We start from the raw sequence: 12,796 nt of genomic DNA, 5'->3' as shown, positions 1-12,796 counted from the left end.
GAGATGATGCCTGTTTGATGCTTGAACTCTGCTGGATGGTGGTCACAGTCAAATGAATTATTTTGCAAGAAAGTTGCTGTGGTCAGGGCTGTTGCGCCAGGTGACCACACTTCCCCTTCGGTTGGTGAAGGGGCTGCCCAGCCACCTCCCTGTTGCAAACAGGGTCAGGTGGGTCCCGGGTGAGAAGGTCAGCCTAGGGCTCCAGAAGTTTTAGAGTAGTAAGAATTTTGTTTTCAGTGCCTTCTGAGAAGGGACACTGGGTTTTCAAGGTTGGAGAATTCAGGGGCTTAGCTCTCTTTGTTTCCCATTGTTTTCAGAGCAGAGGTTTCTGAGGACTCCTTTCTAGAAGTGGGAAGTCTCCAGAGGCACGAGATCCAGGTAAGTTTTTATCAGATGGGCAGCTTTGTTTTTATCAGATGGGCAGCTTGTAGAGGCCTCAGTTGGATTGAGGGGTGGTGGGTACTTGGTATCCACACTTCCCTTGGGGTGAGGTTCAGGCCTGGCTCCTGTGCTGGGTGGGCGCTGGGCATGGAGGCCTGAGGCCGGCCTTTGCTTTTTCTCTCTCTCCCATTATGTTTCCTGACCCTCTTCTTTCAGGTCCCCTTCTCAGGTCCTCCCAGCTGGGTGGTGGCAGCGGCCATCCTGCTGTTGTTAGGGTGGCCCCTGGTGGGAGCTGCAGGAAGCTCGCTCTCCTCTTTGGGGTTCAGGGAGGTGGTTGCCCCATAGGGAGTCAGTGGAGGCTCCTGATCACACCCTTCCTGGATGGGGGCCTTTTTATTATTGATCTTGATGTGGGTCCATTCCAGCCACGTGATTCTGCTTTTGAGCAAAGATGAACAGCTAGTTCCGTGCATGAGAGCAAAAGGAAAGCCCCTGCCCTGTCTTTCCCTCATTTTTTCCATAGGCCTCCGTTTTTTATTTTCCTTTTGGGGATTGACCCCAGGGGTGCCTTACCACTGAACTGCTCCCCAGGCCCTTTTTATTTTTTGATTTCGAGACAGAGTCTCACTAAGTTGCTTAGAACCTTACTAAGTTGCTGAGGCTGTCCTTGAACTTGGATCCTCTTGCCTCAGCCTCCCGAGCCACTGGGATTACAGGCGTGTGCCACCACCCTGGCCCCCTTATTCCTCCTCTGTGGTGGTGGGACTATGGGTTCTGCCAGCTCGCAGGAGGCTCTGCTCTGGTCCACCAGGGACCACAGCAAGAGCACGTTTTCCCAGCATGGTGGGGTGGTTTTAACCAGCACACCCTCACCTCTAGGGAGACCACTGCAATTTTGATGCATATTAACTGGTTATATGCACTTCTTTTTTTTTTTTTATAAATTGTCTGGTACGTGGGAGGTCACTATGTCGTATCCGAGTGGGAGGTCACTTTATTTCCAAGGAGTATTACTTGTCATTTGTCTTTGAATTGTGTTGGCCTCTATGTTAAAGCCATGGCCTAGGACCTTCAGCTATGGGGCGTTGAAGGCGGGGCCACTGTGCTGCGTGCAACCGGGAAGGGTTCCAGTAGGGGCCGGGCGGAGTGGCCCTTCCTGATACTTTCTGTGTTGCATAAAAAGCATGAGGTATATTCAGAGAAAAGGAGCACTTCTCTTTTTTTGAATAAATGCACAAGGGCCAAAGACATGGCAGGAAATAGTCACCAGAACCAAGAAACAGGTTTGCAGGTGGAGATGGCGCTGCAGGCTGCTCCCCATGCTCCTGTGCGCTGACTTCTGTGTAGTTGAGTTCCGTGTAGTTTATTTTACAAAAGCAATACGTACAAAAATGTAATTTGGTCTTAAAACACAAATGTACAAGGTGAGTTCCCTGGGCTTTTCCTTCTCTGCCCCGGAGGACAGTCCGTTACCAGCTGGACGTGTCCCTGTGTGTGTCCATGTCTGGCATCTCCATGTGTCTGCGTGTGATGTCCGTATCCTTGTGTGTGTGTGCGCGTGTGTGTGTGCGTGCAGTAGCACAGCTTCTCTCCACACAGTGTGGGCCATCCCTCCTCGGTGCTCAGTGCCCTTCTCGGCCCACGGTCAAGGGCGTGGTCCATGCACACCTGCCTGTCTGCAGCTGCGACTTGTCCCCATAGCGTGCAGCTCCCGCCCCGGTTGAGGAATCGGCTCTGGTTGTGGTTTTTGCCGGCTGCCCTCACCCGTAGTTCTGCATGCTTGGTAAGGCTGCAGCCCGAGAGCTGCCAGGATGGGAACGTTGGTGACGGTGGGGTCATTACAGATGGGGACACAAATCCATCATCCCACACCATCACTAGGGCAGCAGGTAGAGGTCTTAAATTTCTGTCTGCCTCGTGGATCGTCAGTGGTCTTTTATTTTAGTTTGCATTTCTTGAATGGAATAATTGGGGAAGGTACTGGTGATGGAACCCAGGGATGCTTAACCCCTGAGCCCTTTTTTTGTTTTGTATTTTGAGACAGGGTCTTGCTAAGTTGCTTAGGGCCTCCCTAAGTTGTCAAGGCTGTTCTCAAATGGTGGTCCTCCCGCCTCAGCCTCCAGGTGTCTGGGATCACAGGTGTGCACCCCTGTGTCTAGCTAGTGGAGTCATTTTTGAAGATCAAAAAGTTTCATAATATAGGAAAATTAAGACTGCAAGTAAATTCCAATTAAAGCATACTTAAGCATGGTATCTTTTCCATAAGTTTACCGCGTCAGTGACATTCAGATGACCTTCCTGAGTGAACACTGTCCCCTGGCATTCTAGAAACATCTCCAGTGGGTGTATCGTGCCTGGTACTGAGCTCCCATGGCACCAGCACCCCTGGGTTGTCAGGGTTTATTCGGAACAGGCTGCTGTAATCCAGCACCTAGGTGGGGTGGCTTATCAACAGCAAAAACCTATCTCCACCATTCTGCAAACTGGAAGCCCAAGCTCAAGGCCTTGGTTGGTTGGTATCTCACAAGGGACACTTCCTGGTTGGTCTGTGGCACTTCCTCTTTGTGCCCTCCCTGGGATGGGAGGGGCGAGGCAGCTCTCTGGCGCCTCTTTCATAAGGACACCAATCCCATTGGTGAGGGCCTCCCACTCCCAACCTAATCACCCGGCAAAGGCTCCCCCATCACACTGGGGTTAGGATTTAGCGTATGAGTTTAAGGGGTGACATGAACATTCATAGCAGCCACCACTGAAAGGGACCACAGGGGCTGGGGGCGTAGCTCGGTGGTAGAGTGCTTGCTTAGCGTGCACTGGCCCTGGGTTCCTTCCCTGGCACTGTGCACACTCACACACACACAAGAGAAAAGAATGAAAGAAGATACAGCACTGCTGATCCAGGCTGGGCGGCTACCCCCATCCTCCCTGAGGTCCGGGCAGCCATTTCCTAGTACAAACCCACGCTGCCCTGGGAGCCGTGGCTGAGCTTAAAGCCTCTGTTGGCTGTGCTGGACGGTGGCTGGGGGAGGCGTGAGGCAGCGGAAGTTGGCTCTTATTTCTCTGAGCGCTAACCCATCTGCACCTAGGGACACGCCCCTGTGCCACTCACACCCTGGAGACAGCGTTGTCGACATCCAGCCCAGGGTACAAGTGGCGCCACGTCAGTGGTGTGACCGTTTGCTTCTCTGCAGCGGGGGCCTCAGAGGAGCCTCCTGCCACTCTCAGAGCAGCCCGTTCTGCTCGTTGCCTTCAGGTTCGGTCTGTACGCCGAGCCCTCCTTCCAGCCTGTCTCCTTCCCTGGCTTCCTGTGCGGCGTGGCACCCAGTGCGGGTGCTCGGGTTTGGGGTGGGAGCGAGGGCGAAGGCAGCTCAGATGCCTGCCGTGGCTTGCTCGCTCCTACGAGGCGGCTTGAGCTGAGCGGGCATCCCCGAGATGGTCTTGGCCAACTGCCCTGCTAGGTGTGTCCAGGACGGCGCAGCTGCAGGGCTGAGCGTGTCCCTGCAGAACTGGAGTGCGGGTTTCCAGAGATCTGCTCTAAATTCTGGGAAAACCAAAGCTGGAACAATACACTGTTAGCTCGCAGTTCAGGGAGCCCTCGCCACCCCTTCCTGAGTCCCGACGAGACAAGGCCCTTCTTATCCTCCGTGTGCACAATGGAGACATCAGCACTGGGACTGGGAGTGGGGAGGGGAGCTGGGCAGGACACTGTGGGGCAGAGCTGCCAGGTCCCAGCACTGGCAGGGTGTGTCTGGGGAGGACTGTGACGCTTTCTTCGCCCCACGCTCGGCCACCCACTCCCAGCTCCAGGAAGGTGCAGTGAGTGTGTCCTCCGCTGTCCTGGCCGCAGGGCTCAGAAGGGTGTGAGCTTCACTCGCCCTGTCTGGGCACACCATGGAGGTGAATAAGGACCAGAACAGGTTCTGCCGGCTTGGTGTCTGCAGCAAGGTTGGGGGTCCAAGTCAAGCCCCCTTCCTCACGCCAGCCTGTCTCCAGCCCGTCTCAAGTGCGAGATCTCCTGTCACGGTTTCCCCGGGATGTGGGTGAGGGTGCTTTCACACCAGGATGGCATCCTGCTCCTGGCAGGAGTACTGACACCTCCCGAGTGGCAGTGATGGATGTCCCCTCTGTGACCTTCAACTTCAGGTCCCAGGGAGGACCCGCATCCAAGAGGCAACGCCAGGTCAGAGTTTGTGAGGCACATAATGACACACAGGTGTGCATCATGCAGGACCTACCGATGCACATGTGTGCACACACAGATGCCCACTCGTATCCACACATGTGCACAAGAAGTGCGTGCAGGTGCACACAGACGTGTGCGTACGTATTCACAGATGCACCTGCTCACACAGATGCGTGCACACATGGGCACAAACACAGGTTCATGCCTCTATGCACAGATCTGCACGTGTAGCATCCCTGCTACACGTGCTCGCAGCTCCATGATCCGGCCCTGCCCGTTCTGGCCTCTGGTGCTGCTCTGTTCTCTGCCGCAGCCCCTGTTTGACTTCCAGGGTCCTCGAGGTGGAGCCCTGCCATCTGACAGGTCTTGACAGGCGGGGATGGAGGGGCTCCGTGCCCCCTTGGCGCTCCATTCTCTGACATTTAAAGTGGGCTAGTGCGCTCCTCATGAGCAGCACAATTACGCGTGTGAGATGGGAGTGATATTTGTAACCCCATCTCTCTAATGGGTTCCTTTGTCAGGTCCCCTTCTTTCTGAATGCAAAGGGCGACGATTTCACGCTGTCACTGCAAAGTGCACGTTCATTAGCCTCAGCTCCCAGTGGGACGCCTCCGCCTCTCAGGGAAGCTCAAGAAAGCCAGCGCAGATGGGCTTCTTACCCAGTTGTTCTAACTTAAATTTTGAGAGCGGCGTCCTGCCTGTGACATCCCGCCAGTGGCCATGGAGCCCTGTTCCTGGAAGGCGAGTGGAGGCCGCGGCTTGGTAGCTGTGTTGTGAGCCCTGCTCGGAGCAGTTTGCCTCCGCCATCAGAAAGCGAGTCTTGCAGCCCTCCTGCTCCCTGGAGGGTTGGGGGGCCTGTGTGGCTTGAAACTCTCCAGAACTTGGTGGCCTGTTTGAAAGGCCCTTAGGGAAGAGCCGCGGGGCCGGGGCTAGACCTTCCGGAGTCTCTGCTGGTGAGATAAATGCACTGCAGACCTGGGCGGGGCTGGAAGCAGCAGTGGCCTTGCCCTGCCTCTGGAGGGGCTGAAACATGGAGACTTCCCAAGTCCAGTGCCACGTGCAGTGGGAGCCACAGAGCAGAAAAGGAGGACGGCCTGGGGTGGCTGGCAGGGGGTGGCCTCTGAGCAAAGGGTCCTTGCAGAAAGGAGCCAGCCCCCAGGGTCCCCGGGGGAAGAATGTTCAGGAAGTGGGAGCCACAGGTGAGAGGCCCTGAGGAGGACAGGATGCTCTGAGGGGCCCAGTGTCGTGTAAGTTCTGGGGTGACAAGGCCAGGTCACTCGGGCCTCGCAGCTGCTCTAGGAGCTGGCACTCCACCCTAGATCCTGTCCTGCTGCTCAGGACGCTCTGCTGCCTGGTGAATAACCCTGCTTTCCAAATGCGCCTGCTCTGCCACCCTTCCTGCTCTTCCCCCGCCGTGGTGGCCACTGGTTTCCTTTTAAATTCATGTTTTGTCCTCAGGAGAGTTCATGAGGGAAAGCGGCACTCACCCCTGCTGCCCCGAGACCCTGAGTGTCGCCACCTCTGTCCCCCGACCCCCGCTGCCCCGAGACCCCGAGTGTCAGCCGCCTCTGTCCCCCGACCCCTGCTGCCCCGAGACCCTGAGTGTCGCCACCTCTGTCCCCCGACCCCCGCTGCCCCGAGACCCCGAGTGTCAGCCGCCTCTGTCCCCCGACCCCTGCTGCCCCGAGACCCTGAGTGTCGCCACCTCTGTCCCCCGATCCCCGCTGCCCCGAGACCCCGAGTGTCAGCCACCTCTGTCCCCCGACCCCCGCTGCCCCGAGACCCCGAGTGTCAGCCGCCTCTGTCCCCCGTCCCCCGCTGCCCCGAGACCCCGAGTGTCAGCCGCCTCTGTCCCCCGACCCCTGCTGCCCTGAGACCTGAGTGTCTGCTGTTCCCACCATCTTCGGTTTCTCCCTCAGAATTGGTATCACTGATTTCCTGACGTGACCACTTCAGAGCTGTGCTGGGGGGAGGTTGAGGGTCGTGTCCTCTGGTCCTATGCTGCCTCCCCTCCCTCCGCTGCCCTCTCGATGGCATTGGTCCCGATTCTTGTCACTGGGGCTGCACGCTGGGCCAGGATCAGACGTGTGATTACACTTCCGCCTGTGGCCTGCTCTGGCCTCCCCTGGGGTCACTAATTGCTTCTTTTCAGTGTGTGTGGCTTCTTTTTTTTCTGTCTGTGTTATCTTTTACTAATTCATCCTTAGACTCCTCCTGAGTCAAGACATTCCAGTAAACAGCCCAGGGAAGGGACCAGAAAGCCATCGAGTGCCCCTTTGAGGTCCGTGTCCCTCCACCCGCCAGTCCCCAGGGTCTGTGCCTGTCCTCTGTGATGCACAGCCTGATTCTGAAAGACACAGCTCCCTTGTTTCGTTGGAGCAAATCCTTCAGTAATTGGGAGAGAATGGAAGAGGTAAGAATGTTTGAGAACTCGAGGTGTGAAGCGGGCTTCTGTGTGACATCCTGACGGGTCAGTCCTTTACTTCAAGGTTCTAGGTGAGACGTCCTCTGCCCTCGGATTTAAAGGCAGTTCTGCCTGCTGGCTTTCAGCACGGGTGATTACTGTGTGACCAGTTTTCATTCCGGAAGCTTCAAAAGATCCTCTCTTGACCTCCCAAGGTTCTCGGATTTCGTGATAAGTCTAAGCGGGTGACCTTTTCTCTCCGGGCTGCTGGGTACTTCCGTTCTGATAACTCAGCCCGGCTGTCCTGGCTGTTTTCTTTTTATTCTTTCTCTGAGAAATCCTCATTTTTTGACACTCTTTTCTGCCACTGCTGATCACACTGGGGACTCCAGAGTCAGCCCTCTGTGGTCTTCTGGTCTTTACTGTCCTCGGGTAGCATTTAACTTTCAGGAACCCCCATTCTTTCAGTGGGACATTTTCTTTTTTTAAGGTCAGCTTCCTCTGCTCGTTGGACCGCTCCCTTCTCAGGCTCTGGCTTTGGCTCATCCAGACCTGAAAAGTCGTTCAGCACAGGGGTGTGCGAGCGCTGCTGGGGAAGGTCATCAGAGGTCAAGCTGTGCAGGCCCAGGGCTGAAGGAGCTCACCTCAAAGTGAAGTGGCCCGAACTCGGGCTTCCTAGTAGTTGTGCAGAATATCACTGACACGCTTCCTCACGCTTTCTGCAGTCAGGCGTGCTCTCAGGCTGCTCTGGCAGTATGGTGGACATGCTGGGCCCTGGTGGGCAGTGGGGTGCCCTGTCCTGTCCTCACGTTGGATGTGACAGTAGCATTTACCCCGCAGAATCGGCCCCTGCTCCAGAGCAGGGCACCCCGGCCGCGGCCCTGGGCGAGCCCGCTGTTCCCGCTTGCCAGCACGCCGCTGGTGACCACGCACCTGTTTTCTTTCTAGCTTCCGAAGTTCGTTAATGTCCCATGGGCTGCTGCCTCCTCCTCTACTTTATCTTCAGTTTATTTACTCTTCCAGTGTCCCTTCACTGGATTGGAGGGGACAGTTGAGCAGCCAGTTTCCCAGGAGAGACAGTCTCATCTCCTAGCTCTGGGCTCTGAGCTCAGCCATAGCTCAGGCTGTGGAACCCCCAGAGCTGAGGGGCCTACAAAGGAATCGGCCCTCCGCACGCCGTCTCCCTCCAGGAGAGTCCAGGCTTCTCTGTGGTGTTTGGCCTGAGGAGATCCAGCCCCGTGGGCTCCGTGGCCAGGCCTTCTTAGGTGTCCCTGCACTCGCTTTCTGTCTGATGCCCTAGGACCTCCTTGGGCCATTTCGTGTCATCACTGTGGTCCACGTCTCATGATCCGGGGATCAGACCTAGGGCCTTGTGAATGCTCGGCAAGCCTCTGTCACTGAGCCACACCTCAGCCCTGTTGTCCTTTTTAATAGGCTGTATTTTTTTTTTTAACTGTTTAAGGTTCAGCATAAAATTCAGAGGAAAAGCCGGGCATGGTGGCACACACCTATAATCCCAGCGCCGGGGAGGCTGAGGCAGGAGGATCGTAAGTTCAAAACCAGCCTCAGCAAAAGTGAGGTCCTAAGCAACTCAGTGAGACCCTGTCTCTAAATAAACTGCAGAACAGGACTAGGGCTGTGGCTCAGTGGTCAGGTGCCCCTGAGTTCAATCCCTGGTACGAAACAAACAAACAAACAAACAAACAAAAAACCACACAGAAGTTCCCATGTATCCCCTGCTGCAACACAAACACACAGCCTCCCCCAGAGCAGCCCATCTGTCACCATTAAAGACCCTGCATGGACACCTTGTCACTGCTAAAGCCACAGGTCTACCCCAGGGTCATGATTGGTGTCATGCATCCTGTGGATTAGAACACGCGTGTGGATTCGCTGCCAGAGCCCTGTGCTCCTCCTGTCACCCTCCCCTCCCCTGACCTCGTAGCCTCTCCGCGGGTCCAGCTGCTGCTGCGTGCCCTGAGACTGGGGCCCTCAGACCCCTCACCCCGTCCTGCGTGGGGCCCTGTGTGTCTTGGTGGCGCATTTCTCTCTGGTGCAGGGTGACATTCCTGCATCTGGCACAAGTGCAGGTGATTTGTCAGCTGCCAGCCTCTGGCCGTCATCGCGCTGGACACCTGTGACACGCTGGCACCAACTCCCTCAGCACCCGTCCCAGGCCGTGGTCCCCAGAGGCTGCACTCGTTGCACCACTGGGAACCTCTCTGGATTGTGACCTTTGCCCTGCTGGGGACGCACCACCAGGCTTCTCTGCTGCCGCCTGGAGCTCGCCCAGCATGGGCTGGTGCTGGCTGCCGCCCAGGGCGGGACGAACATGGCTTGGGCTTTGTGCATCCCTCCCAGGCCACAGGGTCCTGGTTCCGCTTGCAACCAGAAATCCCCAAAGACCTCAGCCTCCAGTCCCGCCAGGACCTGCATGAACCCTCAGTCACTGAGAGGGACAGGCCTGTGTGGCCACGTGCTGTGGGTTCCCGTCACAAGAAACTGGGAAGGCCAGGGACGGTGGTTCCAGAAGGGTGGGGGCGGGCGGGAGTGGGAACCTCGGAGCCCTGCAGACGGCTCTTCATCTCTGCCACCTCTGCGTATCTGGCGTCGCGTGGGATGAGAACTCATCAGAAAGGTAGCAGGACCGGCTGCAGGGTGTTCGTGGGCCCTGGGCTGCTGGCCTCCGTGAGGCCTGCTCCCCCGACACGGCTTCCCTGGGCTCAGGGCTGCAGATCCCACGTGAGTTCCACTCGTGTTGGTCGCAGCCGCGGGCGCTATGGCGATTATATGTCAGAGTTCAATGTCTTCTGATGAATAATTAAACATCAGCTCATCCTCACAAAACTTGGTGGCCTGGTGGCCCTGCCTCTCTCCGACCTGGGAGAGGAACCCGTCATGTCGTCCAGGAATTGTGGATGCGCCTGACACTTAGGAAGGAGCCCGACCCGTAAGCTGGGTGAGTTCTGCTCTTGTGGCGCGTCGGCGGGACGGTTGCCTGTTGGGGAGCTCGGAGTGACCAGGGCCTGACCGGCCACCCAGAGAGCCAGCGTTCAGATCCAGGAATGTGGATTCACATTCACACAGACCCCTGTGATGGACGCGTTCGGGAATGTTCTGAGTGTCGGTGACAGGCGGAAGGGGCAGCCGTCACCTGCCCTGCAGAGGGGCCTCGCTCTGGGTGTCCAGGTGGGGGCGGGACACACACCTGAGAGGTCAGACCAGGAGGAACAAGGTCGTCCTCAGCCTGAAAGGCAGGAGAGAGGTGGAAAGCGCTGTCCCTGGGGAAGCGACAGGATCCAGTTTCCAGTGGAGACCGCACCCTGGCCTCAGCTGCTGGGCGAATGCATTGGGGAAGGTTGTGTCCTTTCAGAATTGATTCAGTAATCTGAAAACAAATCACTGACCGAGCCTAACTGTTCATTAACAAGTCTGGAACGGACAGTTAAAAGTAAAAGGCAGGCGTAGCATCTGTGCTGTGTTGTCAGGGTCCCTGGCCCTTGTGGGTTTCCACTGGGCTATTTATAGAACGAGACCCTTTTTTTTTCATGATCATAGGATGGCTGCCAGAGCTCCAGGTATCGAATTTGAATTCCAGGTCGCAAGAGGAGGAAGGACTGAGGACCAGGATGCAGCTGCTAACTGAGTCAGCCTCCTTTAAAGATCTTTCATGGAATTCCTGTCTTTTAACTTCCTTTTACACTCCTCTAGCCAGAAGCAGGAAAGCTTGGGACTGTGGTGGGCTGGGCACACCGCCAACCCGAGAAAGCTCGGGATTCTGTTACTGAGAATGGAGGGACAGGAAGTGCCCTTTTTGGGGCCAGGACGTGGAGTGCAGGAATGGCTGTCAGCGGAACCAAGGCTTTGCTTTGGCTTGGTCTGATGGAGGTGCAGGAAAACAGCATGTGGGGGTCCAAGCCTGGAGCTCGGAGGTGCATGTGCTGTGACCCTCATGTGGCCCCTGGGAGGAAGGGGACAGGGGACCCAGAACCCCGTCCTGTGGTTTGGAGTGAAACGTGACATGAGAGCACCCAATCATTTAGGTGCCAGCTCAGGGCACTTCAGTGACTCCAGCCTGTGGACCTGGGGACAAAACACGTTGGTCAGGAACAAGCCAGAGTGACATTCAAGACCGGGTGGCCGTCCCAGGAATGCGGGCGAGGGGCCAGTCCTGCGACTGATTCCAGTTAGCAAGTCCGCGAACCTGCACAGCTCACCCGTGACGTCAGACCAGCGGGAAGGGGCAAACCCGGCCGTGGCCTGGGACACTCCGTCCTGGAGGATCGCAGCCTTCCCACCTCAGGGCGCTCAGAATCACATCTCCATGGAGACCAGGAGGCCTGTCAGGGACAGAGAATCCAGCAGCGGCCTGACCTGTGTCCTGGGCCGGGCGAAGAAGTGCGGAGGGCTGAGGGGAGGTCCCGGCTAGGTAGACGCTGCCCCCCCCCCCCCCCCCCCCCCGGTCTGGTCCCTGCGGCCCCTGTCATCTCCCCCCGAGACGTGGCTCCCTGGTAGCTCCCTGTGCTCCACTTGGCCAAGTTAGGACCCAGGGAAGGCGCTGAGCGTGGAAGGCCCGCCGCGTCCCTGGAGTGTGCTGGGGAGAGGGATGGGGTCTGGAACTTGGGCACACCTGCTTCTAGTCTGGCCGCAGTTTTGCTGAACAGCATCAGCCTGTTCCGACAGGGCCTCTTGCTTCTGGGGCAGGTCTGAAGTGAGTACCAGCGTTTCCATGGAGCGTGGACTTCTCAGAATGAGGCTGGAACGTTTCCAGCGGGCCCCCTCTGGGACAGCCGGGTCCCTGGGGAGGTCGGCCCTCCTGCCTGGCGAGACACCCTGCGTGTTTCTGTGGGTTAGTGTGCTCCTGTGTCTGTGCACGTGTGTGCTCATGCACCGTGTGTGACTGGGCCCAGGAGTGTGTGCACACCTGTGCTGATGCTTGTGTGCGTGTGTGCACACGGGTGTTTGCTAGCAGGTGTGTGTTCCTGCCCTGCAGCCTGGTCTTTCTCTGGCCGTTTTCTCGGTGAGCCTTACGGGAACGGGGAGCAAAGACCCTGGGGTAGCTGAAATGGGTTCCCTTCCACCTGTTTCCATCACCACCAGCTGAGCACAGAGCCACACGGGCAGGAAGCCGGGTGGCCAACTGCCTTCAGTCTGGGGTTCCACACTGAGCCAGGCACAACCTGTGCTGCAGGCTGGCTGGCTTGCGAGGGGTGGAGACACTGGTGCCTGGCGGGTCCAGCATTGTCTGTTTCTGTACCAGGCTGTCCCACCTCTGTGTCACCCTCCCTGCTCCTGGGCAGGGAGGTGGCAGGAGTGGAGCCACGGTGGCCCCCCGTCCTGAGAGTGACCCTTCTCTGCACTCTCTTCCAGCCTTCCTTCCGGAGTCTGCGAGGAAGCGCCGGGCCCTGATGCTGAGGTGGTGAGAGGCCCTCTGCCCACCGCCAGCAGGGAGATGCGGCCTCTTGGGCGCCCCTCCGCCCCCTGGCTCTGGGCCGTGCTGCTGGCCGTGGCCTTGGGGCTCTGAGCAGTGTCCAGCGGACGCCCCCTCCCGCAGCCTCCTGCTGCCCATGCCCCTTGGCTGCTGAAGGCCTGCGGCCCCCCAGGATGCACGCCCCCGCAGGGGGGCTGCTTGCAGCCCTGGCACTGGTGTTTGGGACGGCGGTGGCCTTCGCACCCATGCCCCGGATCACCTGGGAGCACAGAGGTGAGAACTCAGGCTTGTGCGGTGCCAGGGTGACCCTGCACTGGGACGCCGGTGGGCAGCTGGGTGCTTTGGTTTATTGGGTTCTCGGCCCCTGGAGTTTTTGTGTGGGCTGACAGCCCCAGGCGAT

At 57.8% G+C, this 12,796-nt stretch overlaps 1 protein-coding gene and 1 long non-coding RNA gene across 10 annotated transcripts in view; both read left to right on the top strand.

Moving 5' to 3' along the window:
• The window catches only part of SEMA4D (semaphorin 4D), a 124,061-nt gene that overhangs the window by 69,530 nt on the left and 41,735 nt on the right, over positions 1-12,796 (top strand). For 8 of the 9 annotated variants that reach the window (XM_079108722.1, XM_079108723.1, XM_079108724.1 and 5 more), the window contains 2 exons: positions 318-378; positions 12,336-12,669. In XM_079108722.1, the coding sequence (XP_078964848.1) occupies positions 12,570-12,669 (100 nt within the window). In that variant the 5' untranslated portion in view covers positions 318-378; positions 12,336-12,569. Of the gene's footprint in view, positions 1-317; positions 379-6,768; positions 6,975-12,335; positions 12,670-12,796 lie in introns of those variants that run through there. The other variant, XM_079108721.1, reaches the window with a different exon arrangement.
• On the top strand, positions 1,750-2,588 carry LOC306642683. The gene is made up of 2 exons (XR_013758604.1): positions 1,750-2,164; positions 2,446-2,588. It is a non-coding gene; the product is annotated as an uncharacterized lncRNA (long non-coding RNA).

Source organism: Sciurus vulgaris, assembly GCF_902686455.1.
Source record: "Sciurus vulgaris genome assembly, chromosome: 13".
Lineage (NCBI taxonomy): Eukaryota > Metazoa > Chordata > Mammalia > Rodentia > Sciuridae > Sciurus > Sciurus vulgaris.
This window is presented reverse-complemented; position numbering and strand designations above follow the sequence as displayed.